Raw genomic sequence first — 24,153 nt, 5'->3', positions numbered from 1 at the left:
TAGATTGAGGCACCATGGGCATGCTCTTTTCTTTCCACAAGGTATCCTTCCAAAAAGTAATATGAGTACAACTGATTGAGCCCAAGGCGCAGTGATCCTGACCGTTATTTCAAGCCGCTCCACTCTGGATGAAGCATGCTGTAAGATTCCCTCAGATTGGAAGATACTAACCGTCCAATTTTTGTGTACCATTTCTGGTTAGGCTTTTTAACCCTAAATGACTATTCAGACACCATCAGATCTATTTGAAGGGTTGAGATCCATGGGGAGTATCGAAAAAATGTGCGAGCAAACAAAGGTGAAATGCGGAAAACTTCCTTTCAACCCAGCAATGAGGTTTTGATACAGAACATTTGGTGTAGCCGTTGGATCTAGAGTCAGGTTTCAATGATCCAAACCGTTTATGTGATGGGCCCATAAGGATGGGGTGTACCCAGAAAACGTTCACTCAGTTCGAAAATCCTGACCCTTGATCATTTGACACTCGTTCCCTTTGAATATGGCTGTCTTAAATAGTTATTTGGATATCACCCATCCATGGAAAGGCCCATCACATAAATGGATTGGACCCGAGTTTCAAAGTTAAAAGACTGCTAAAAAAATTAGGATTGGAAATCCAAGCCAGCAAAGCAACCATGAGCAAGATCTCACCCGTTCATCAGGCAGGGCCTAGAAATAAGAGACTGCTGATCAGGCGCCCCACATGGGCACGGTAAAAATAATAATAATCGACCATTGGTCCACATCCAAGGGAAGTGGGTCCATTCATGAGGTCCACTTGATTTTTGGGCCAGGTCTGTTGTGGGCCAACCTAATGAATACCCTACGCACGAAGGCATGCCTGAAATGCTAGAACAAGTGCTGACAAGTAGCATTCTCAAAGTGTAGCATTCAACCCCACAAAAGGCATTATGAACCGGTAGGAAACTACAGTTAATATACAATTTATGTATATTGTTAATGTGAGATTTGAATCTCATCCATCCAAGTACAGGGTCCTAACAGTGATCAAAGGTCTACAAATGGGGCCCACTTTGCCTCTCAGCAGCATCAACCAATGATGTTCTCCAATGCGTGCGCGCACACACAGCTTCCAAAGGGGGGTCCCGAGATGGAAAATTTTCACTGCTGGGATGGCATTGCTGGTAAGGGCGGCTGGCTATAAAAACCGCCATCCGACGACTGGAAATTCTGATAAGGGTTTGGTGGGCCAGGGTAAGGGTGTAGGCCCGAAATTGGTGTGCCTACTAGCTGATAACCTGGCAAAGATGGTGGCCGTTGTGGGGCCGTACCGTAACTGTATGGTACACTTGTCATGGATCCAGCAGTCTGCATGAAATGACTTGGAAGTGGCGGGGGCGGCACAGGTGGCAGTGGTGGTAGGGGGGGAGGCGGCTGCATGGGGGGGCCTGGTTGTGACATGGGTGATGACGACGGGTGAGGCGGTGGTGGCTGGTGTTGGGACATGTTTTGTGAGGCAGAGATCTTGTTGTGGAGTGATTCAGGATGCGGGAAAGGTGGTAGTGGTGGAGGAAGCTGGGTTGGCATGTAAGATGTCGGGCTATTCTCAAGTTTGGGCCTCTTCTCAGAAGGACTGCTTTCAATGGAAGATTCTTTCAATGTGTTGCCAATGACGCCCTCCGACGCAAGAGAGGAGAGGACGTAGGTTAGCATCTGAGCTGAGGAGGTTGATGCTGCAAGCTTCGCCGCCACGGCAGCAGCAGCTGTTTTCCGGTGGTCCTCTTCAATCTGAAGAGAATTATTGTCCGGTAAGGAAGGTCCTCTTTGAATATACATGACCGGGGCTGATTGTTCTTTCTCCCCACCACTGGCCGGAGTTTCTGAGACAAAACTGAGGGGTGCATCGGAGAAGGTGGTTGCTTCCTTGGGCCGCTGATCGCCCATCAACTGCCCGCTGTTGTTGGTCAGGAGCCGGCGGGAGATGTTAGCTGCATGTTCGGATCGAGACTGAGCCACCTGAAAAAAAGAAAAAAAGAAAAAAAAGACATGAGTTGCATACTATACATGTTTTGTAAATTACAAGCCCAGTTGTACATATGATGTGAGTCATCAGGAAGACATTCAATGGCTAGGGAGAAGTGGGTCCCATTCACCATGTCATTGTATGGCTGTTGGGTAAGCTGCCGCATTTGTGCCATTGCATGAATATATCTTTTTCCCAAATTGTAATTTGAGAAAGTAGGAATATAAAGCGACTCGTTTTTTAACCAGTTACATCATGCAATATATCAAATGGTTGTCTTTTGGCGGGCATGCAACAGCGGGACTCAAGCGGACTCAAGCCCAGGCCATCCCTTACGAGGTGCATGTGTACATCATAACCAACTAGCTGTAGACAACAAGTGGTTGACTTGTAAACATGGTGCATGCTAAAATAGCTGCCTCACATACAGACCAACTCAGAAAAAGCAGTTCTCATTTTGCAGCTGCTGATAAAAATCAGTCCAATGTTTATTGAATCAACCAAATGGTTCTAAACAAGATTAACCCATGTTGGCTGTTAGCTTTTATTTATTGTTCTCCCATAGAAAAGTAACCATTTTATCAACTTTAAAAAAAGTATTAATAATAGTAAATGAAAAAAGAATTGTAGCCTTTTCCAGATGGACAATAAAAAAAGAGGGTAAAATAACAGTTACACAAGATAATGTTATACATGATCATGGAAAGAACACAGAGCCTCTCAATACTTGATAGGTTAGTATCTTTTCACCATTAGAATAGTTTTGAACATTTTCCATTAAATGTATGTATCATCTGAAGTTCAGAAAAAATGATATTTTCAACATGTTCACTTGAATTGGTCCACACTTTGTTTCGCGCCGTTCAAAGAAAGTTGACAGGAATCTATAAGCACAAAAAAATTTGATTTTTCAAATGTCCATTTCAAAATGTGCATTGAGACTCATCGTTAAAATGGAGATTGTTGCACATGGAGAACAGCCCTTTGACACCCACTGCGATCAATTGTAACATCTTTGTCAGAATACTAATTGAGAAAGCAATCTAAGGCTAGACATATATAGAGGGATAGGGTTAGGTGCATGCGGTGAAGCGAGATTTGAACTTGGGCAGACTTGAGTTTTGACTAGATCTGGCCATCTGAGATACTTTTGGGCAATAGAAGGCTTTCAATATATCAGGAGGCAAGAGAAGAGGTGACGCGGGACAACTGTCCACTTGCTCTAAAAGCTCGAACTAATAGAGCGTGGCAAATCAATCCCTTTATCTCATAGTCCAGGTCAGGCCCTCGGATGAACCCCCCTTTAAGGCCCCACTTCACATGGGTCCCACCTCACACAAGCCACCCACCTCACACGGGTCGCCTTGCCTGAGTGTGCCCCCGCTTCACACAGGCCACCCCACTTGAGCCCGGTGTGAAAATGCCCCTGCATTAAGAGGATTTTCTACACTAGCCTCGAGGTGGGTGTTCCATCCAAATGATCTGAGAATGACTGCTCAAAGAGAAACGAAGAACGGAAATAGAGGATGCTTGAGCGAAGAAGATTATTATTATTATTATTCTTTTTTTTACTTCATTTCTCAAGAAGGATAACTTAGAAATATATAGGGAATACATTATAAGAATCAATCCTTTTTTCTTTTTTTTTGAAAGATGATAATTTCACTAAGAGGCCAAAGCCAAAATATACAAAATAATGAAAGCAAAAACAAAAAACCCATTAATAACAGCCTACTTCCACCCCAAAGGGAAAAGGAAAGAGCTATCTGAAGCTGAGACCCAATCTAAAACCAAAGATTTTTCCCTCCTAAAGACCACTCGTTGTGACGCTATTGTTCTTGAACGCCCAACTGAATGAATCTAAATACAATATATTGCAGGAATGGTACATTGAGGAGTACAGAAGAAAAGATGCACAAATCTGTATAGTATTCTGCAGGAGTATGCATGACGCAAACTCCTTCAGCAGAGAGGAGTTTTCTTTTCTTTTCTTTTTATATAGTTTTGTTTTTCTTTTTTATGTGGGTGTGTGTGATGACACATTCATAACTAAATATAGGAGATTGAAAGGAGGAAGGATGTGATTCTTCGAATAGTGATAAATCCCACGGAATAGAGCGTCAAAATGAATACAGGAGAAAAGTGAAGGAAGACAAGATAGTGTGGTTACAATAATCTAGAGTTCTATGGCCCAAGAAGGGCAAGCAAACACAATTCTTCCATTGGATGGCAAATGCCAGGAGGATCAATCACATCCAAAGGTTGGCAGTAGAGGGCACAAAGCTTGAGAAACTGCACAAAATCTGTGAGGCTATAGTCGATTTCTACCAAAGTGGTGGAAAAGAGTGCAGGAGATTGCTCTTGGACAATCTTGAATTTGGGCATATTAGTGTGGAAACCTACTACAGCCTTGGAAATGTTGTTTGAAGAGGAAGATGTCAAGATATCTGTTAATCTCCTTGGAAAAGATAAGGCCTTAAGACCTGACAGTTTCCCTTTGGCTTTCCTTAAGATGTAATGAGAAGTTAGAAAAAGAGGAGGCGATGGAGTTTATCAACAAATTCTAATGAATTCTATCTGAGAGGTACTCTTGCAAAGGATGTGGTAGCCTCCATTATCTTCATACCGAAGAAAGAAGGTGCCTCGAGTTTGCCCACCTTCAGGACCATTAGTTTAACAATTGAGTCCTTACAAAATTCTCACCAAGGTGTTGGCTACCAAACTTCAATGTGTGTTAGGATCAATCATCTCTCCATCTCAGGATGCTTTCATCATGAGGTGCCACATTCTTGATGGGATCCCAGTTGAGCCTGAGTGTATTGACTCCATTCACAAGGGAATAAGCCAGGGTGATGTGTGAAGTGGATTTGGAGAAAGCCTGTGATAAGGTTGACCAGAACTTCCTAGATTATATATGCTCAAAAGATTGGGTTTCAGAGGTAGGTGGCTTGGTTGGATGAAAGAATGTATATATCGACCACAAAATTCTTGGTGCTTGTCGATGGATCACCAAAAAGCTTCTTTAGGACTTCCAAGAGGTTGAGGTAGGGGGATCCTCCTTCCCAATTTCTTTTTATGGTTGTGGCAGAGGCTCTGACTAAAATGTTGAATAAATCTAAATTGGAAGACCTGATCAGGGGTTCAAAGATCAGTCGGATTTCGAAATATTTCATTTGAAGTTGGCCGATGACACCTGGATCCAATGTGATGCTAATATTCAACAAGTGGCATCTGAAATGTATTTTAAGATGTTTTAAGGTGGTTTCAGACTCAAAAAGTAAATCTCTTAAAGAGTGAACTGCTGGGAGTCAACATGGAGAACAAAGAGGTAGCTGATCTTTGGGATAAGGCTGGCTCACTTCCCTCTATTTATGTTGGGATGCCTTCTTTCTATTGGGAATCCTGCTAAAAGGCTCTGACATCCGGTGATTAAAAGAGTTCAGCGTAGATTATCAACCTGGAAAGGAAATATTCTTTGGGTGGGTGCATTACTCTAATCAAGGCCGTCATGCCTGCTATGCCGATTTACCATACAGTTGTTTCAGCACCCCATGTTTTTCACCCTGCAATGCCCAATACAAGTCTACAACCAAGACAAAGCAGAGAAGGGAGACAAAAAAAAAAAAAAAAAGGTTAAAAAACCCAAAAAGTACGGGCAGGGATTGGGTACTACCCCCACCAGGACCTGGCTAGAGATGGACGGTCCTGTTAGGGGCTCTGTGGGGCCCACCGTAATGCATGTGTTTTATCCATACTGTCAATCCATTTTGAAAAATCAGGCGAGGAGCCCAAAAATAAGACAGATCAAATGCTCAAGTGAACCACATCACAGGAAATAGTGGGGGCTTGAATGCCTACCACTGAAAACCTCTTGGGGGCCAAAGAAGTTTTGGATCAAGTTGATATTTATGTTTTCCCTTCATCCAGGTCTATGTGACCTTTTGAATATGTTGGATAGAAAATAAACATCACGATGGGCCCTAGGAAGGTTTCAATGGTGGGGGTCATTGTCACCACTGCTTCCTGTGGTGTGGTCCACTTGAGCCTTCAATTTGCCTCCTTTCTGGGATCATGTCCTAAAATTATCTTTAAAAATGGATGGATGGTTTGGATAAAATAATATATCATGGTGGGCCCCACAGCCCCTGACAGGACTGTCTGTCTCTAGCTAGGTCCTGGTGGGGGTAGTATGCAATCCGCGCCCAAAAAGTACATAGACCAGGCCAGCCCAAACCAAACGGCCAAATACTATTGAAGCCCAGTCACCCTGCTGTGAATCCATCAAAATCCCTGCAAACTCTGGCAACAAAAGAGCCACTCAAAAATCAACAAATCAATGCTCCACCTGAGAAGAGAGAATAGCAAATCTATCCTAAAAGATCTAGCATTCCAATGCTTCCACACACCCTATAGGATGGCTAAAAGGAACATCTTCGAAAATAATTATAATTAATTTTCCCCAAGAGGGGGCTAACCGACCACCCAATGATGACAAAAAAATGATTTATCAATTACCCACCTTACAGCGAACAAGTTGAAAAAGTGACTGCACGACTCACTGGCTGCCTTACAGTTGAGCAATAGATGATCAACCGATTCTTTATCATTTACATTCATCAAATTGTCGACATTCCGAATTCTGTTCATCGAGGCAATCCAACTAAATACTTCAACCTGGGATCAGGACTTTCCACATGTAGGCAAATGGGTAACGCGAATAACCTGCATCGCAAATCTTTTAAAAAAGAGACTCGGATGAAAACCCACCACTCGCTGGCCCTTCCGAACCTTCCTGTCATCAGCGTAGGAAGAGATGGCCAACCTATCCTCTCTTACCACAAACTCCACATGACAGCAAAAGGGAGCAAACTCTACTTTTGTCCAACCCCTGCAAGGTACAATCACTTAAGAGTAACAAATTACATCATAAATCCATTCTAGTCCTCCATAGAATCCACTTTATATACCATAAACTCCTCAATGAGAGCATAAGAAGAAACCTTGCTCCACACCATTTTGGTCACCTAATTCAAACTTCTTTTTTTAGGAGAAAACAAAGTTTAATTAGAAGAAGCCTGCGGAACATAGGCAAAATTACAACAAAGAAGACCAGAACAGAGGGGAAAAATCGCAATTTCCAAAGGAGTCTAAACATGAGGCCCACCCCATAATATCCATCTTAGCCCTTTTAAGCACATCCATTGTTGGCGCACTTCAATCGCGGAAACATCGATTTTATTCCTTCCCCCGATATAACCCAAAGATCCACCCCCCTACACACACACACAAAAAATAAAATAAAAAATGCCGACCCCATGCCATGGTATAAAAAAACGGTTATTTAACAGTGGTGGGTACCATTACGCATTACGGGGCCGTACTGGCAATTACAGAAAAAGGGGCCCATAACAATTCGTTACAGGCTATTACATTTTTCTAAAGTTGTAATGGCCATTACTTCCCATATCATAACAACAACAATGGTGGCCATTATGGCTACCATTACCGTTATTGAATACCTTGCCCCATGCCACGCAAAGAAGCCTTCAATAGATCCTACCATCACCCACTTCACCCTAAAGGATTCAAAGAACCCACCCCAAACCTCCATTAGCAATGGTGTAATGGGTGACGAGATGATCCACTGACTCACATTGCTCATGCACAACATGCAAATGTTGGGAATCACCATTTTCCTTTTATGAAATTGTCAATAATTAACATTTTGTTGCTCCCCACTGACCATTCAAAAGCCAGGACTTTAGGGGGCCACGGTAGTGCCACACGAAAGAAGTGTGTCCTCTGAGCTCCCCAGATGCCAACCTGTACATAAACTTGTAAAACGACCATCCAGAAAATCCAACCAAACTATACTCTTTCCAAACCATATGATCTCTCTCTTCGACCGAATGGCAAAAGGAATGAAGCCAATCCAATAACCACGCAAAATCAACCACTTCCTCGTCTGACAGGTTCTACAACTACGGGCCACACCACTTTTCCACCAACTAGAGAATAGCACCTCTCAAGTTTCAATGGAGATATTCTCGTCCGAAGAGAGCCTAGCTAGATTCTCTATTCAGAGACCAAGCTAGGTATCCTCCCGTAGTCAAATTCTCTCCCCGATCCCCTCCCTAAACATAGCCCCCAACCTAACCATCGCCTTCCAAACCACTATCCTCCCGGAATCAAATTCTCTCCCCAATCCCCTCCCAAAACATAGTCCCCAACCTAACCATCGCCTTCCAAACCACCCAAACTACTCTCCAAAGATCGTCATCTTCTGTGCCAAAGCGTCACAACCACTTGCCTAGCAACACCAAGTTTATGCCCTCCAATTGCCTCATTCCAGCTCCACCTCCCCCATATGGTTAGCACGCCTCTTCTCACTTTAATAGATAAAACTTCTTTTCTTCCATGCCTTGCCATAAAAAATCGCGTCTCAATCTCTCTAGTCTATCTAGCACTACCTTCAGGCACCTAAAAAGAGACATGAAATAGAGTGGCACATTTTAACATAGCACCTTTAATTATCATCAATCTTCCCCACAAAGATAGATGCCCATCTTCCAGCTTGATAATTTCCATTCTACCTTTTCAATTACCATGTCCCAAAGATATTTAGTCAGCTTAACAACATAAAGAGGGAAACCAAGATATGCGGGAAAGGACCCTGCATGACAACCAAGCACTTGTGCTAATCTCTCCACCTCCTTTATGGAAATACAAACCCCTAATATCTTGCTCTTCAAAATGTTCACCTTCAGCCCGAATACCACTTCGAAGAATCTGATAATTTTCTTGGCATCATTCACCTTGCCATTTGCATCGCAAAACAAAATGGTGTCACTCGCGAATTGTAGATGCGAAATCTTAAAATCAACACTCTCTACCCTAAGCCCCCTTATGAGGCCCATGGATATGCCTATGTCTAGCATCTTATTTAGAGCCTCCACAACCACCATGAACAAAAAAGGAGAGAGAGGATCCCCTTGCCTAAGCCCTCTCGATGCTTTAAAAAAGCCTTTAGGTGGCCCGTTAATACTGAGAATTTAGTCGACCGAAGACACTCTTGAATCCACTTTCTCCATTTCTCTCCACAACCCATATGACTTAGCATGCATTCGAGGAATTCTCAATCTATAGTCATAAGTTGTCTCAATATCAGCTTGTAAACAACTCCTTCCTTGCCCTCTCTCTGTCTCGAATCAATTACATTCATGCCAAATAAGAACACCATCCAAAATTTGTCTACCTGCCACAAAAAAACCCTTAAACTTCATAAATAACCTTTGCAAGAACCACTCGAAACCTTGACACCAAACTCTTGGCTAAGATCTTATAATGGCCCCTGATAAGGATGATAGGCCTAAAGTCGCTAGGGAAATTGGCCCTCTTTTAACAGTATGATGGCTATGAAAGACGCACCCAATTAAGACACAAGACAACTCCTTTCATAGAACTCAGTAATGAGACTAACCAGATCTCCATTCACCAAGGTATTCCATAAAAAATAACAGTCTATAACAACAATTGCGGCTTCACACACACACACATAGAGGCCTTGTAAGGGGCTGTTAATGATCATGTTTCAGTAATGACAATTATGACCCCATGAAGTGTAATAGTTACCACCATTACCATTATGTAGCCATTTTAGAATACATTTCCCTTCACCATCTGTCAGAAAACCTAAAAGAAGGCCAGAGGAAATCTGTCTGGTCTCAAAGCCCTATCTCTCCCCGTGCTTCTACTGCTTTTTTTACCTAAAAAACTGGCTCCTCTAAAGACTCGGCTTCCTCCGCAAACAATTGATCATAAGAAAAATTATCTACCCTTAGACGCACCTACCTCTCCCCTGACAATACATCCTCATAGAACTGCACAATAGTTACACACACCTGATCTTGTTTTTCAATTCTCCTCCCATTCACCATCACACTAGAGATTCTTATCTCCCACCTTGAGCCACGTTGCTCTAGACCGTTGCCTCTACTTAAATTTCTTTGTTTAGCCAGTTCCTATAATTTAGCGAAAGCTTAACCTCGATTCCTCCAACAATTCCCACAACATATTATCCACCCTTGGACGCACCCACCTCTCCCCTGACAATAAATCCTTATAAAACTACATAATAGCTTCACACACTTGATCTTGATTTTCAATTCTCCTCCCATCCACCATCATGCTAGAGATTCTTATCTCCCTCGATTATATGAATGTCCTGGAGAATAGATCTTAACTCTTCCTCCCGCTTGCCTAGCACCTCAGTTCTCCAACTGCTGATTCTCCCTAATGAGAATTTTGAGTTTTTGAAAAATCCTAAAACTTTGTCAACCTTCCACCTTGATAGAGTTCCTCCACTCCTTAACCAATGAAGAAAAGCCCTTCACTTCTAGACAGCAGCTCTAGTCCTCTTTCACTTCCAAAATGATCAGGCGAAGGTCGAATAACGGCAATTGGGAGCCCCATTTGCCAAACAAGGGGGACTTCTCCACTCAATTCAAAGAAACCAAGAGCTTGTCTATGTTGGATTTTGCCACCACCTCTTGCCCGTTAGTCCACGTGAACTTAACGTCTGCCATCGGGATGTCCACAATATCGTTTTTACACACTCGATTTTGAAAATTCCCTCATACTACGCGTTATGCGGGTCCTCGTCAGCTTCTCAAAATGAACCTAACCACCTTGAAATCTCCCACACACACCACAGGGCCACCACATTAAGAAGTAAAACTTCGATCTTTAAAAGGAATGGTATAAATTCCACAATGTCAGCCATTAAAGCCATGAGGAAATATAACCAGCGATCACACCATCCAAAAGATTGGCAATTGTCATTGAACAAGTCATTCAGAGTTGGTCAAGACACCATTACTAAATCTCCCAACACAAGGCCAGCAAATAAAAAGGTGATTCACATTTTCCATGTTCCTCAAGCACATAATGTAGCAATTGATGATTATTATCCGCTGATTCTAAGATGGTCGATTGTTACCTTATCACGACCTGCCACCTTTCCAAAGCAATCATCCTAGGGGGTTTAAAAACTTTCCCTAACCAAGTCCTCTTGCTTTCATCGAACAAGATCCAGTAAAAGATTTGAAAATAGGATCACTCCAAATTCCTTTGTCCAACTCATTTTGATTGCCTAAAAACACTCACTAAGATCCTCATTAGACTAATAGGTCCTCAATTTCCTCATTACTTAAATTCTTCTTGAGGCTAGAAACTAGACCATTTGGAAGCCACCTTGCTAAAGACTTGGCTTATCTCTATCCCTTTTATTGGCAATGGATTGAAAAGGGGGCTAAGGATAAAAAAAATAACAGCCTTTCATAGATAGATCCTCCCAAAAAACCGAACAAGATTGTACTTCCCTACCTCGAGGTGGATACCTATCGTGAACCGAGCTTCAACATTTTGCACATAATTCCTAAACCCTAGAGCAATGATATCTTGTTCTTGCCAAGGTACTCCATTCATCACCCCACATAATGTATTTCCACACTGAGACCTCCGAAAGCAATCTTCCTCCTCACCAAACCTCCACAACCACTTCCCAAGCAAGATCGAATGATGATCTTCAATGATTTAATGTCCTCTCCCCCTTGATTTGTAAGGTGGCCTACATTCTTCCAATCCAAAAGATGGTACTTTTGCTTCTCTACCACTCTTTCTATAAGAAATCTCTTTGTACACGAAACAATGACATGATAACCAACATTGTCGAAATTGTTGTGCTTATAAGTGTCCAACACCTTTAAATAACAATAGTCTACCCTTCCAAGTGGCTAGCTTCTTTTCTACCATTTCTAACACCAGCTCCCACGAACCCTTTGATGGTTTACCTTCACACAAATGAAGACTTGCATTGAAGGTAACAATTACAGTTTGACATATAAAACTCCCCACAAGCTTGTTCACTCATACTTCCTCCAACTTCACTCCCAACACTTTGCCTTTTGTTTTTCTGAGGATTTTCCTTCTGCTAGTTAGCTACCTTATAGAATATGCCTCAATTCAAAACTTGCTCCCTCTTAGCCTCACATAACCATCCACATATTGCAGATGAGACAACTGAAATTAGTTCAGTCCACCTTGAAGCCCCAAACTACTCCATTAAAACTTACCTTCTCCAACATCTTGCTAAGAGCCTTGGCCACAATAGTAGTAAGGAATAGAGAACGAGTGTCCCCTTAATCAGTCCTCTAGATCCTCGAAAGAAACCTCTCGGTAAAACCTTCAGCGAACTCTGGACCCCATTTGTCTCCTTCACCAAACTCGAGATCCCATCCATTCTATCATGTAAAGAAGACAATCCCACTTACATTGTCAAAAGCCTTCTCCATGTCCAACTTCCAAATGGCACCCAACGGTCCCTCGCTTATGTCTTGAATCAATGCATTCATGTGCAACTAACACACAAGCAAGGTGTCCCATATCGGTTACGTATTGGCCGAAACGTAACGGTAATGGCCGTGACCGTTACGCGACAAATCATGAATGCATTGATTTTGTAGTACGGGGCGTAACGGCCATTACTGCCCTGTAACGGTCAGAAAACGATTATATTTTTTTGGCTTTTTAAGGTCCATTTTTTCACTCTTTTTTTTTTTTTTTTTAATCTCTTTCTTCCAAACTCTTCCTAAATCATTCTATTAATATTTTCAACCACTCTTAGCTTGATATTATAGATAAAAACAACTTATATTAAGGATTTTCTTGATTCGAAGCTCCGTGGGCCAATTTTCAGAAATTTCTCAAAATTAGGTATTTATACTTTTTATTGAATGTTTTGTTGTTTTAATGGTAGAATATGATGTGTTAATCATATTAGAACATGTTAATGTTCATTTTATAGATTGTTGTTGTCATTTTATATTTTTTTATAATTTTTTTCTATTTTCGCACTATTTTCGACCCTTTTTTTTAAATTCGAAAAATCATTTTTTGTTGAATGTTTTGTTGTTTTAATGGTAGAATATGATGTGTTAATCATATTAGAATTTACAGATTGTTGTTGTCATTTTATATATTTTTATAATTTTTTTCTATTTTCGCACTATTTTCAGCCCTTTTTTTTTAAAATTCGAAAATTTATTTTTTATTGAATGTTTTGTTGTTTTAATGGTAGAATACAATGTGTTAATCATATTAGAACATGTTAATGTGCATTTTACAGATTGTTGTTGTCATTTTATATTTTTTTATAATTTTTTTCTATTTTTGAATTAGTGACTTTATGTTTATATTTTCTTATATTGGACAGGTTTTAGAGCTTCTTAGGGTTTAGAACATAAAATCATCTTTATTGATTAGATTCTGAAACTGTATATAAATTTATAATAGTGAGTAGATTCACAATCTCACATAGACGTAGGTCATATCTAATTTATATCTAGTATCTACCTAAGCCTAAGGAAATGTCTGGGTCTGCCAACAAGTGAGGATATTGGATGGCAACATTGTCAGAGGGTTGGTGGTACTAGGCACCAAATGAAGTGCAACTATTGTGATAGACTAGTAACTGGTGGAATTACCCGTCTCAAACAACATTTGGCACATCAAAAGGGTCAAGTTGCGGGATGTACTAGAGTACCGAAAGAGATAATGCTTTTAATGCAAGCTAGTCTGGATGAGTCGAAGGGTAAACGTGCTGCTGGACAAAAGAAGAAAGATGAGATTTTGGATGCAGCTCGACAGGAGGTGTTTGATTCTAAATATATGGGCGTTCGCGATGAAGATATTATTGATTCTGACGAAGATTCAGATCGGGAATTAACTATAGCTAGGAGAGAGCTTGCATCTAACTCGTGAAGAGGAAGAACGTCGCCGCATGTTTAGCACGAGTGGGTCAATACGTGATATGAGGGGAGGGGGTGGGGGTGGCAGTGGGACTGGGAGTGCAACTGCTTCTGCAGGTGGGGGTAGGGGGAGGTTTGGTGGGTTACGACGTGTGTTTGGGAGCCGACGACAGACATCTTCACGTGATGCCCCTATACATTTGGATGAAGAAGTAAATGAGCTTAGGAGACCCTCTATTGATCAAATCCTGTTTAGGAAAGAATCAACTAAACAAAAGAAGATAAAACAAATGTGGAGTTCAACTTCCGTTGAGAAGCTAGGTAGGACAGCAGCAAAGTTATTTATACATGCCAACATACCTCATAATGCGGCCAATTCTCCATATTGGTAGGTAGTAATTGCTGCAGTAGCAGAAGTAGTGAAGGAATAAAAGCTCTCACGGCTAAGGAGATTAGGGGGAAATGGATAGATGCAGAGTATGCGGATGTGAAAGCATACGTGGCTACCTTTAAATCTGTATGGCAAGCCAGAGGATGCACGATCATGTGTGATGGTTGGACTGGCCCAACCAAACGCAGCATGATTAACTTCATAGTATACTGCCCATGGTGTGCCAAAACGGTAACGTATCGGCCGTAACGGCCGATACATAACGGTAACGGTGGGAACCGTTACGTGTTTCGGGGTCGTATCGGCCGTTACTCGATTTTGTACCCGTATCGGCCGTAACGGGCCAAATAATGGTAACTTCTTTTTTTCATCTTAAGCTCTGTTTTTGCTGTTTTTTTGAAACCTCTTGCTTCCAAATTGTTTCTCACTCCTTTTACTACTAATTTCTACCAACCTTAGCTAGGTATTTGAGATAAAAACACATTATATTACGGATTTTCTTGAATCAAAGCTCGGTGGGCCATTTTTCAGAAATTCATCAAAAATAGGTATTTATACTTTTTTTAATATGTTTTGCGGTTTTAATCATGCCATATGATGTGTTAATCATAGTAGAACATGTTAATGTGTATTTTACAGATTTGGGGTGCTATTTAATAATTTTTTTATATTTTTTTCTGTTTACGCATGAATTTTGGCCCCTTTTTTAAAAATTCGAAAAATCAATTTTTAATGGTTGTTTTGCTATTTTAATCATGCCATTTGATGTGTTAATCATAGTAGAACATGTTAATGTGCATTTTACAGATTTGGGGTGCCATTTTATATATTTTTTATATTTTTTTTCTATTTACGCATTTATTTTGGCCCTTTTTTTGAAAATTCAAAAAATTATTTTTTAATGATTCTTTTGATGTTTTAATGATGCCATACGATGTGTTAATCATAGTAGAACATTTTAATATGCATTTTACAGATTTGGGGTGCCATTTTATATTTTTTTATATTTTTTTTCTATTTACGCATTTATTTCGGCCCTTTTTTTGAAAATTCAAATATCATTTTTTAATGATTCTTTTGTTGTTTTAATGATGCCATATGATGTGTTAATCATAGTAGAACGTGTTAATGTGCATTTTACATATTTGGGGTGCCATTTTATATTTTTTTAATATTTTTTTCTATTTACACATTTATTTCGGCCCTTTTTTTGAAAATTCGAAAAATCATTTTTTAATAGTTCTTTTGCTGTTTTAATAATGACATATGATGTGTTAATCATAGTAGAACATGTTAATGTGCATTTTACATATTTGGGGTGCCATTTTATATTTGTTTTCTATTTACGCATGAATTTTGGCCCTCAAAAATAATTGCAAACACCTAAATGTAAGATATTTTCATATTGCATTCATTCTAATATATCTATCATTAATAGTAGATAGTTAGAAAATTAAATATATGAATTTTGTAGTCAAATTCAGGTTATTTGGTTCATAAATTCATCAGACAGTTCGATACAACTTCTCACCAAAGAGTGGACCGTTACACCACCATAAACATGTTCAAATTTATAAATGAATGCATATTTGGAATGCTTAGAATATTCCAGATTTAATCCATATTTTTTCATATTTTTTTGAAAAAAAATAATAATTTGCGCCGTTACGGGCCGTTACGCCCCCGTATCCGTATCGGTTTCGGAGGGCACCGTTACACCAACCGGTACCGATACGGGACACCTTAATACTGCCACTTAGGAACTATATACCACAAGTCAAATGATGCCTCAGAGGTAACAAAATATTCTAATTATATTACTAGACTAATGGATAAAGTTGTTGAAGAGATTGGAGAGGAAAATGTAGTGCAAATTGTGACAGATAATGAAGCATCATATAAGCTTGCAGGACATAAGTTGATGAAGAAGAGACCACATATTTTTTAGTCACCATGTGCTGCCCATTGTATTGATCTTATATTGGAAGATATTGGGAAGAAGAAGAATGTTAAGGAAATGGTCGAAAGGGCAAGAGAAGTGACGACATTTATTTACAACTATAATCAAGTAGTTGCAATAACGAGGAAGTTCACAAAAGGACGAGAGTTGTTGAGGCTTGCCGCGACTAGATTCGCAACAAACTTTATAACATTAGAGAGTTTATTCAAACATAGGGGAGAGTTGAATGAGATGTTCGCTTCCCGAGATTGGCTCAACACAAAATATGGGCAGAAGACATCAGGGACACCAGTTGAAGTTGCGAACACCATACGGGACAATAAATATTAGAAGAGGGTCAACTCGATCCTAAAAATGATGGAGCCACTAATGAGGGTACTCAGTCTTGTTAAAACCGACGAAGCACCTACCATGGGCATCTTATACGATACCATGGATAAGGCAAAGTTGGCAATTCAACGTGATTGTAAAAGCTGGGAGTCTTCTTGGAAGATGGTCGACATGAGATGGACAAAACAACTCCACACAATCTTCATGCAGCAGGTTACTACCTAAATCCTAGGTACAGATATGCCCAATCATTTGTTGCGGATGATGAAGTTCGTGTCGGGCTAAAGAATGTGATAAAGATATTAGAGCCTGACTTAGATATGCAAATAAAGGTGTTGAATGAATTATATACATTTGAAAATCGCCTGGGTAGCTTTGGAGATGCTCTTGCATAGCATGCAGTATCTAGGTTGCAACTGGCCAAATGGTGGATTAATTTCGGAGAGAGTACGAAGGCTCTCCAAAAAATTGCAGTAAAAGTTTTGAGCCAGACAACATCTTCCTCTAGCTGCGAAAGGAATTGGAGTTGTTTTGCACTTATTCATTCAAAGAATATGAATAGATTGCAGACTAGGACATTAGATAGACTTGTCTTCATGCACTACAATATAAAACTAAGAATGCGACGACATCATAGGAGCATTACAGCCGCCGATGACACAGACTACTGTCGAAAAACTTTGACAATATTTATGATGAGGATGACCCGCTTCTACCTTGGTTGGAAGCAAGGGAAAAGCAAATTGAAGAGGATAGTGGAGAATTGGAAGTTGATGATCCAGTAATACGCATAACGCAACAAGAGAGTTGTGCAGATGTGTTGGACCCAGTAAGAGGGGCAGCTTTTATGCCAAGTACGGCTCAAGATCAACAAAAGAGTACGAGCAGTGGTAGCGTGACCGTGTTGCGTGATGGTGATGACCCCCCTGCCCCTAGTGCTGGCACTTCTGGTGTTGCTCAGCACACCATACAACTGTCTACAGATCGCAATGTCGATGAACATCGACAAGGTAGTACACGACGTCAAACTTATGAGTGTACCGAGTCACAATACGGCCAGCAGGAGGAGGGTAGGTCTAGTGGTGCACCGGGTCCGGGAGGTGCAGAACATCAGCAGGCTTATGGTCCTGGTTGTTATGATGGATATTCTTATGGCCAACGAGATTATGATTATGGTGGTTATACTGAGCCTATTCCATCACATTCATGTTGGAGTAGTCCTCCCGATCCATATCCATATGATTATAGATATCCAGATTTAAATCCAAGTTACTCATCACAACAGACGCACTCTCAATCTCAAGATTCTCAATAGCTTGAGTACGGGCACCAGTATGACTATTCGACGGGCACTGGTGGATATCCTTACTCGGGATCGAAGTCGTTGTCTAGTCAGAATCAGTCATCACCTGGTTTCATTGATCTAGTATTTCCTTCTGGCACTGGATATTATGTATATGCAGCACCACCTATTGGACAGCCTCATCCTGATGATGACGATGACGATGACGATGATGTGGAGGTCGAGCAACCACAAAAAAACAGTTTTTCATTTTCGTAGTGACTTTTGATTGTAAGTATATATTTGTATTAAGGTAAATTTGCAGGCTTACAGCGGACAGCTCACAGTCACAGCAGTATTATTACAAGAAGCCAAGCACACACTTGACACTGCCGAACTTGTATTTAAAATAGCTCCCCTGACAACCAATCAAGTAATCCTTAATCAAGTTGCAGGGGAGTATATCAGACACTACTATTTTTTATTTTAATATTCTTGACTTGAGGATAACAGGTCACAGGACAGGAATCACAGTCACAGCCACAGGTATGTTAAATTGTTAATAACTTAATATAGAATAAATTATGAAAAATAATTGCAAACACCTATACATGTAAGATATTTTCATATTACATTCATTCTAATATATCTATCATTGATAGTAGATAGTTAGAAAATTAAATATACGAGTTTTGTAGTCAAATCCAGGTTGTCAGGTTCATAAATTCATCAGACAGTTCGATACAACGTCTCACCAAAGAGTGGACCGTTACACCACCATAAACATGTTCCAATTTATAAATGAATGCATATTTGAAATGCTTAGAATATTCCGGATTTAATCCATATTCTTTCATATTTTTTTGGCAAAAAAAAAAAATTTGCACCGTTACGGGCCGTTACGCCCCCGTATCGCCGATACACCCCCGAATCCGTATCGGTATCGGAGGGCACCGTTACGCCAACTGATACCGATATGAGATACCTTGCACACAAGTCTAAAACATGCCTACCTTGGATGAGTGCACCTTGCACATTGAAATAATCAAGAGCTTTTTTTTTTCTTTTTTTTTTTTAGAGATTAAATAATCAAGAGCTTAGAACACGATGGAGTCTAAATGGCAAGATACTAGCCAAGATTTAATAATTGTTACTTGTCAAATTGATGGTATAATAATCCTTGGTATCCGACAGTGGTCGAAATATCGGTATCGCGCTATGTATCGCACCCTTGGGATACAGATACGTATCGGTTATCACAAGGGATATATCGTTTGTATCACATAATTTATCGCACTTCTTGGGAAACATGGGGAAACTGGTTGAATTTTTCAATGAAACTTTAGGGATTGCTAAAAAAGACCTTAATACACACTTTTAAATCATAACATCTCAAAAAAAAAGGTGCACATAATAAGTTTCCTTTGTATTGGGTCCGAAGTTAAGCGAGGCTTAACTGAACTAATGCAACTATATTTAAACTGAACGCATGACATTTATAAATGTATCAAAGACATGTATGAAAATAAGTTGGATCAAATACTCAAGTGGGCCGAAAACGTGAGGATTGAATGAACACAGTTGAATATTCGTGGGACCACAGAAGTTTTGAATCAGGGAAATATTTGTCTTCTCAGTTCATCCCAGTAGGTATGACGTTATGAACGCTATGGATGGCATTTAAACATCACTGTCGACCCCATGGAGGTTTTAATAGTATGAATTTCCCTACCCACCTTTCCTTTAGTGTCGCCCACTCGAGTCTTGGAAGCTGCTCACTTTTGGTCTCATGTCCTAAAATGAGCTCACAAAACGGATTGACAGGGTAGATTTCTCACAAACATCATGGTGGGCCCCACCTAGGTTTCTAGTGCGGGAACCTCCTGCCAAGGGCTTTCGCAAGAAATCCGTGGAAGCGGATTGGCTGGTGTACCACACACCACCAATATGGCTAGTGTGTTGACGTCACCAAGTTTTGTTGGTCCCATCATGAGGTATTTGTTATAACCAAACCATCTGTCCATTTAAGCTCGTCGTAAGGCTCGAGCCGAAAAATAAGGAAGATCCAATTATCAAGTGGACCACATTGCAAAACTTAATGGGGGATTGAACGTCTACCATTGAAACCATTTTGGGGTCACATAAGTTTTGGATCAATATGATATTTGTTTTTACTCTTCATCCTTGCTGTAGGAATCTGCAAGATGAGGAAATTATGGAGCTGATTGAATTGTTGAATCAATTGAAAATTGTGTTCCCTCGGATCAAGAGGAGGATTCGTTGGTATGGCATGCCCATAGTTCAAGCTGTTTTTCCATTTGACTATTCTTCAACCTGAGAAGTGGCTTGTCCCACCCTCGCTCCTTTCCATTTCATATGTGGTCTTATGAAGGCCCCCCTGGCAACTGAAGAGATCTTGTATGTAACACGCATCTAGTTTTTGGAAAGCAATTGCTTCGGTTGAACATTTGCTTAATAGAGAGATTTCATTTTCCCTGGAGGTTGGAAATCGCATTCTCTTTTGGGCAGATGTTTGATGAAGAGATCGGGCGCTTCAAGAAGATTTCCCCAAATTGGCCCTCATTGCTTTGGATAGATTCATCTTCGTCAATGGATGCTTTTCAATAAGTGGTGGTTCTGTGGTGTGGCCTCCCCCTTGCTATAGGAATATGTAAGATGAGGAAATTATGGAGCTAATTGAATTATAAAATCAATTGAAAAATGTGGTTCCCTCAGGTCGAGGAGGACTCATTGGTTTGGCATGCCCATAGTTCAAGCTTTTTTCCATTCAATCATTCTCGTCACAAGAGGTCACTAAGGAACTTAAATGTAATATTTTGGGCTGGGTTTCTTATGTAAAGGCAGTTAAATATGCCAATCTCTCCTCTTTTTTTATTTGTAGAGTTGGCTCGTATTCTCTCACACTTTTTTGGCATGCTTTTAATAAATTTCAATTATCTTTATAAAAAAAAAAAGGTATCGACAAACTTACTAATATTTATCCCTATATACGATATGTTGCTTCTTTGAGATCTTCTTAGGATCCACCCCTATCTAATTCACTATATTTGATTGCAATGACTTTTCTCCAAAGTTTTCGAGGATTCATGCTGAAACTTGAAAATATCCTTCGATAAAAATGCCTAGTTCTTTTCTTTAATTCACCCACTCCCTATTCCCCTTCCTCTCTTTGATTTGTGAACATCGCCCACCTAACGAGTTGGAACTTATGCCCTCATCTTCCTTCCAATGAAAGTTCCTATTTTGTTTGCTTATTTGTTATGGCCTCCATAATTTCAAATAATGAAAGTTAACAAATCAAAAGATTTGAGAGATTAGCTTTGATAAGGTTGATTTGATAGAAAGATATTTTCCTTTTCAAGTAGAATGTTTCTTTTAGTGTTTCTTTTAACATCTCTCCACCAAAGGGAAGGTCAAGATACACTACTGAATTGTGTGAGGTTTTGACTCTTCAAGTCGATAACCCATAGACACCATAATAGCTCAAAGAGATTTGAGAACGAAGTCCAAAATATCGTCTAATACAACTCAATTTAGCATGATTTCTAATCACAACCGCGCACATAAGAAACACCTGACTTGGTCCGACTCCTCCCAACTCATCCCCAATCAGTCCGAGGTGCACAGAGTCATCCAAGTCACGATGAGGAATTAAGTATTGGATCTTGTGATAACCTCCATTTGCTGACTTTGATTTGAAGAAAACATGGTTTCTTCGGATTTGGGATTCAATTTTTTGGAAAATAAGACATTTTGTTTTTTTATCACAAAAAAGGTTATTATTATTATTATTATAAAATATATTTTTTATAGTTCTTTTCCTTTTTTACGTTCTGAACTTGTATTGTAAACTTGACTATTCATTGATTTCTGATTTTAATTATTTTTATTTTTAAATAATTAAAAATATATATATATATATATATATATATATATATATATATATATATATATATATATATATATATATATATATATATATATATATATATATATATATTCTTTCTTAAGTGACTAGTTCGCTTTCAGATGAGTTGGATCGGTTTTGCCAATATAACCCAGTTTCGGACCAAAACCAGTCACACTACAAAACCGAGTTTTTAATCCCTAATCGAGCAAAACCATGAGCCTTTTAAAATATGCTCGACTGTTTCTTTCTTCCAAAACAACACAACCTCAACTTAGTTAATAAAAACAGAATGTTCACCCACAATGAATGCAGATGCCCCAACATGACACATTTTTACAACATTCAAGCCATACAAATGGCGGATGGTGGTCTCCATCAGTGTTTTAAGTATCGACAACATCGGCCGATATATCCCACGATATATCTTGTATCCCACTTGTGCGATACAAAATGCAAAAGTAGTGGGATATATCCCACATGCTCGATCCATTGAGTATTTTTGATTTTTTATCCTTTTTTCTATTAATCAATGTTAAATTGTTACAAATCCATGATTTTTCATGTTTTGCATAAAAAATCATGGATTGGGAGCTTCGATTTTGAGATTTGGAAAGAAGGGCCGAGTTGCGGAAATTTTAAAAATAAAATTAAAATTAAAAAAAAAAACAAAATTTCTCAATTTCTCGCAAATCAGTTGCAATCTTTGTGACCAAACATAAAATTAAACACGTATGTAACCTGATCTATTGATTCTTCTTTTGCTTTTGAACGTATTACTTGTGTTTCCACACATCTTCTTATATTTATAAATTATATGAATAGAGTTTGAATATACTTACATCAATTTACATAGACAGCACATAGACTAGGAACCCATACAAAGAAAACCTGTTATGTGCACTTGTTTTTTGTAATGTTTTAATTTATAAGTATATATTGATGTCTTTTTTAACAATCACTAAAGTTTCCTTGAAAAACTTAACCAATTTCCCAATGTTTACCCACGTTTCCAACAACAGCGATACATTATACAATACAACCGATATATCCCATGTGATAACCGATATGTATCCATATCCCAAGGGTGTGATACATAACGTGATACCGATATTTCGAACATTGGTCCCCATGAAAATCATTTGGTGCAAAAAGGCCAATCCACTCATCAGGCAGGAACAGCAGGACAAACAGTACATAAACAATGGACTGTCTACATCGAACCTGCAGGCAATCAGATTTCATGGTCCGGATGTCAAACACAGACGACAAGTTGGCGCATCTGCAATTCTGCACACTGCATATGAAGTTCACATGCAATGTGTTACAGGTGAACATCAGTCATAAAAACATGACGAGTCAGCAAGATGAGTTTTTTAATCGGACTCAATAAAGTTTGTTCCAAAAGCCATGGTGCAATGAAGGAATGGGTAAAGAATTTCATTATTTCCAATATGTCTACTGCATAATGGAAAACAGATCACATATGTCAAAAAACAGATGCTGCTGCAAATTCTATATGATCTTTCTACACCTCTGATGAAGAGATAAGTGAAATTGTTTCTTACCAAATCAGAACAGTTGGAGTGTCAAAAGATTACCTGAAGTTGATTTCGGAGTTGCTCCAGCTTGAATTCCTGAACATCATATCACATTGGTTATCTATAAACCAGAAACTAAAATGCAAATGGATATTATGGAATTTAGACTCTTGCATCAGTTTCTAAGACATGGATTCACTGGCTAACCAACCTGTTCTTGAAGTGCCTCCCTTAAATTGGAGACAAGAGTTGCCCTTGATGATTCAGCAGATTTCAGATGTTCGATGCATTCCCTTAGGATACCATGCTGCCCCTGCAACTCTACCAATTCGGATCCATTGATGTGCCCTGTTTGTCAGAAAGTGTAACTACATAAGAGAAGTTCCTAAACAGGAATAATCAAACCTTAAGTAGCAATTGTAAGAATCATGGAAAGCCAAATTGAACCCATGACATACTTTTTATAAGAAATAAACAAAAGATTATATCCATATTACCATAATATAGCATAGATATGTTATGTAATGGTAAAAGAATTTGATGCAGGACAATTAACCACTTGCTCTAAAAGCTCGAACTGTTAGAGCATGACGAATTAATCCCTTTATCTCATAGCCCAGGCCCCACATCTCATAGGTTAGGACCTCGGCCGAACCCCCCTCGTAGGCCCCAAATCACATGGGTACCGCCTCACACGGGCCGCCCACCCCGAGTGTATCCCTGCATCCCACAGGCTACCCCACTCAAACCCGGTGTGAAATGCGCATTAATCACTCCCGGTAAGGAGTCTCGAACACGAGACCTCTCCCGTGGGCCCCGCCCACCCCGAGTGTGCCCCTGCATCCCACAGGCGACCCCACTCGAGCCCGGTGTGAAAATGCCCCTGCATTAATCACCCCCGGTGAGGAGTCTCGAACACGAGACCTCCCG

At 39.8% G+C, this 24,153-nt stretch overlaps 1 protein-coding gene across 1 annotated transcript in view; it reads right to left on the bottom strand.

The window, feature by feature from the left end:
* Window positions 1-885: 885 nt before the first annotated feature.
* The window catches only part of LOC131246693 (uncharacterized), a 64,591-nt gene continuing 41,323 nt past the window's right edge, over window positions 886-24,153 (bottom strand). The window contains exons 6-8 of the mRNA XM_058247043.1: window positions 23,435-23,571; window positions 23,284-23,319; window positions 886-1,977 (exon numbers count right to left, since the gene is read on the bottom strand). Coding sequence (XP_058103026.1) covers window positions 1,123-1,977; window positions 23,284-23,319; window positions 23,435-23,571 — 1,028 coding nt within the window. The 3' untranslated portion in view covers window positions 886-1,122. The remainder of the gene's footprint in view (window positions 1,978-23,283; window positions 23,320-23,434; window positions 23,572-24,153) is intronic.

Source organism: Magnolia sinica, chromosome 5 (assembly GCF_029962835.1).
Source record: "Magnolia sinica isolate HGM2019 chromosome 5, MsV1, whole genome shotgun sequence".
In the NCBI taxonomy this organism is placed as follows: Eukaryota; Viridiplantae; Streptophyta; class Magnoliopsida; order Magnoliales; family Magnoliaceae; genus Magnolia; species Magnolia sinica.
Note: the sequence above shows the minus strand (reverse complement) of the source record. Positions and strands in the feature narration are given on the sequence as shown.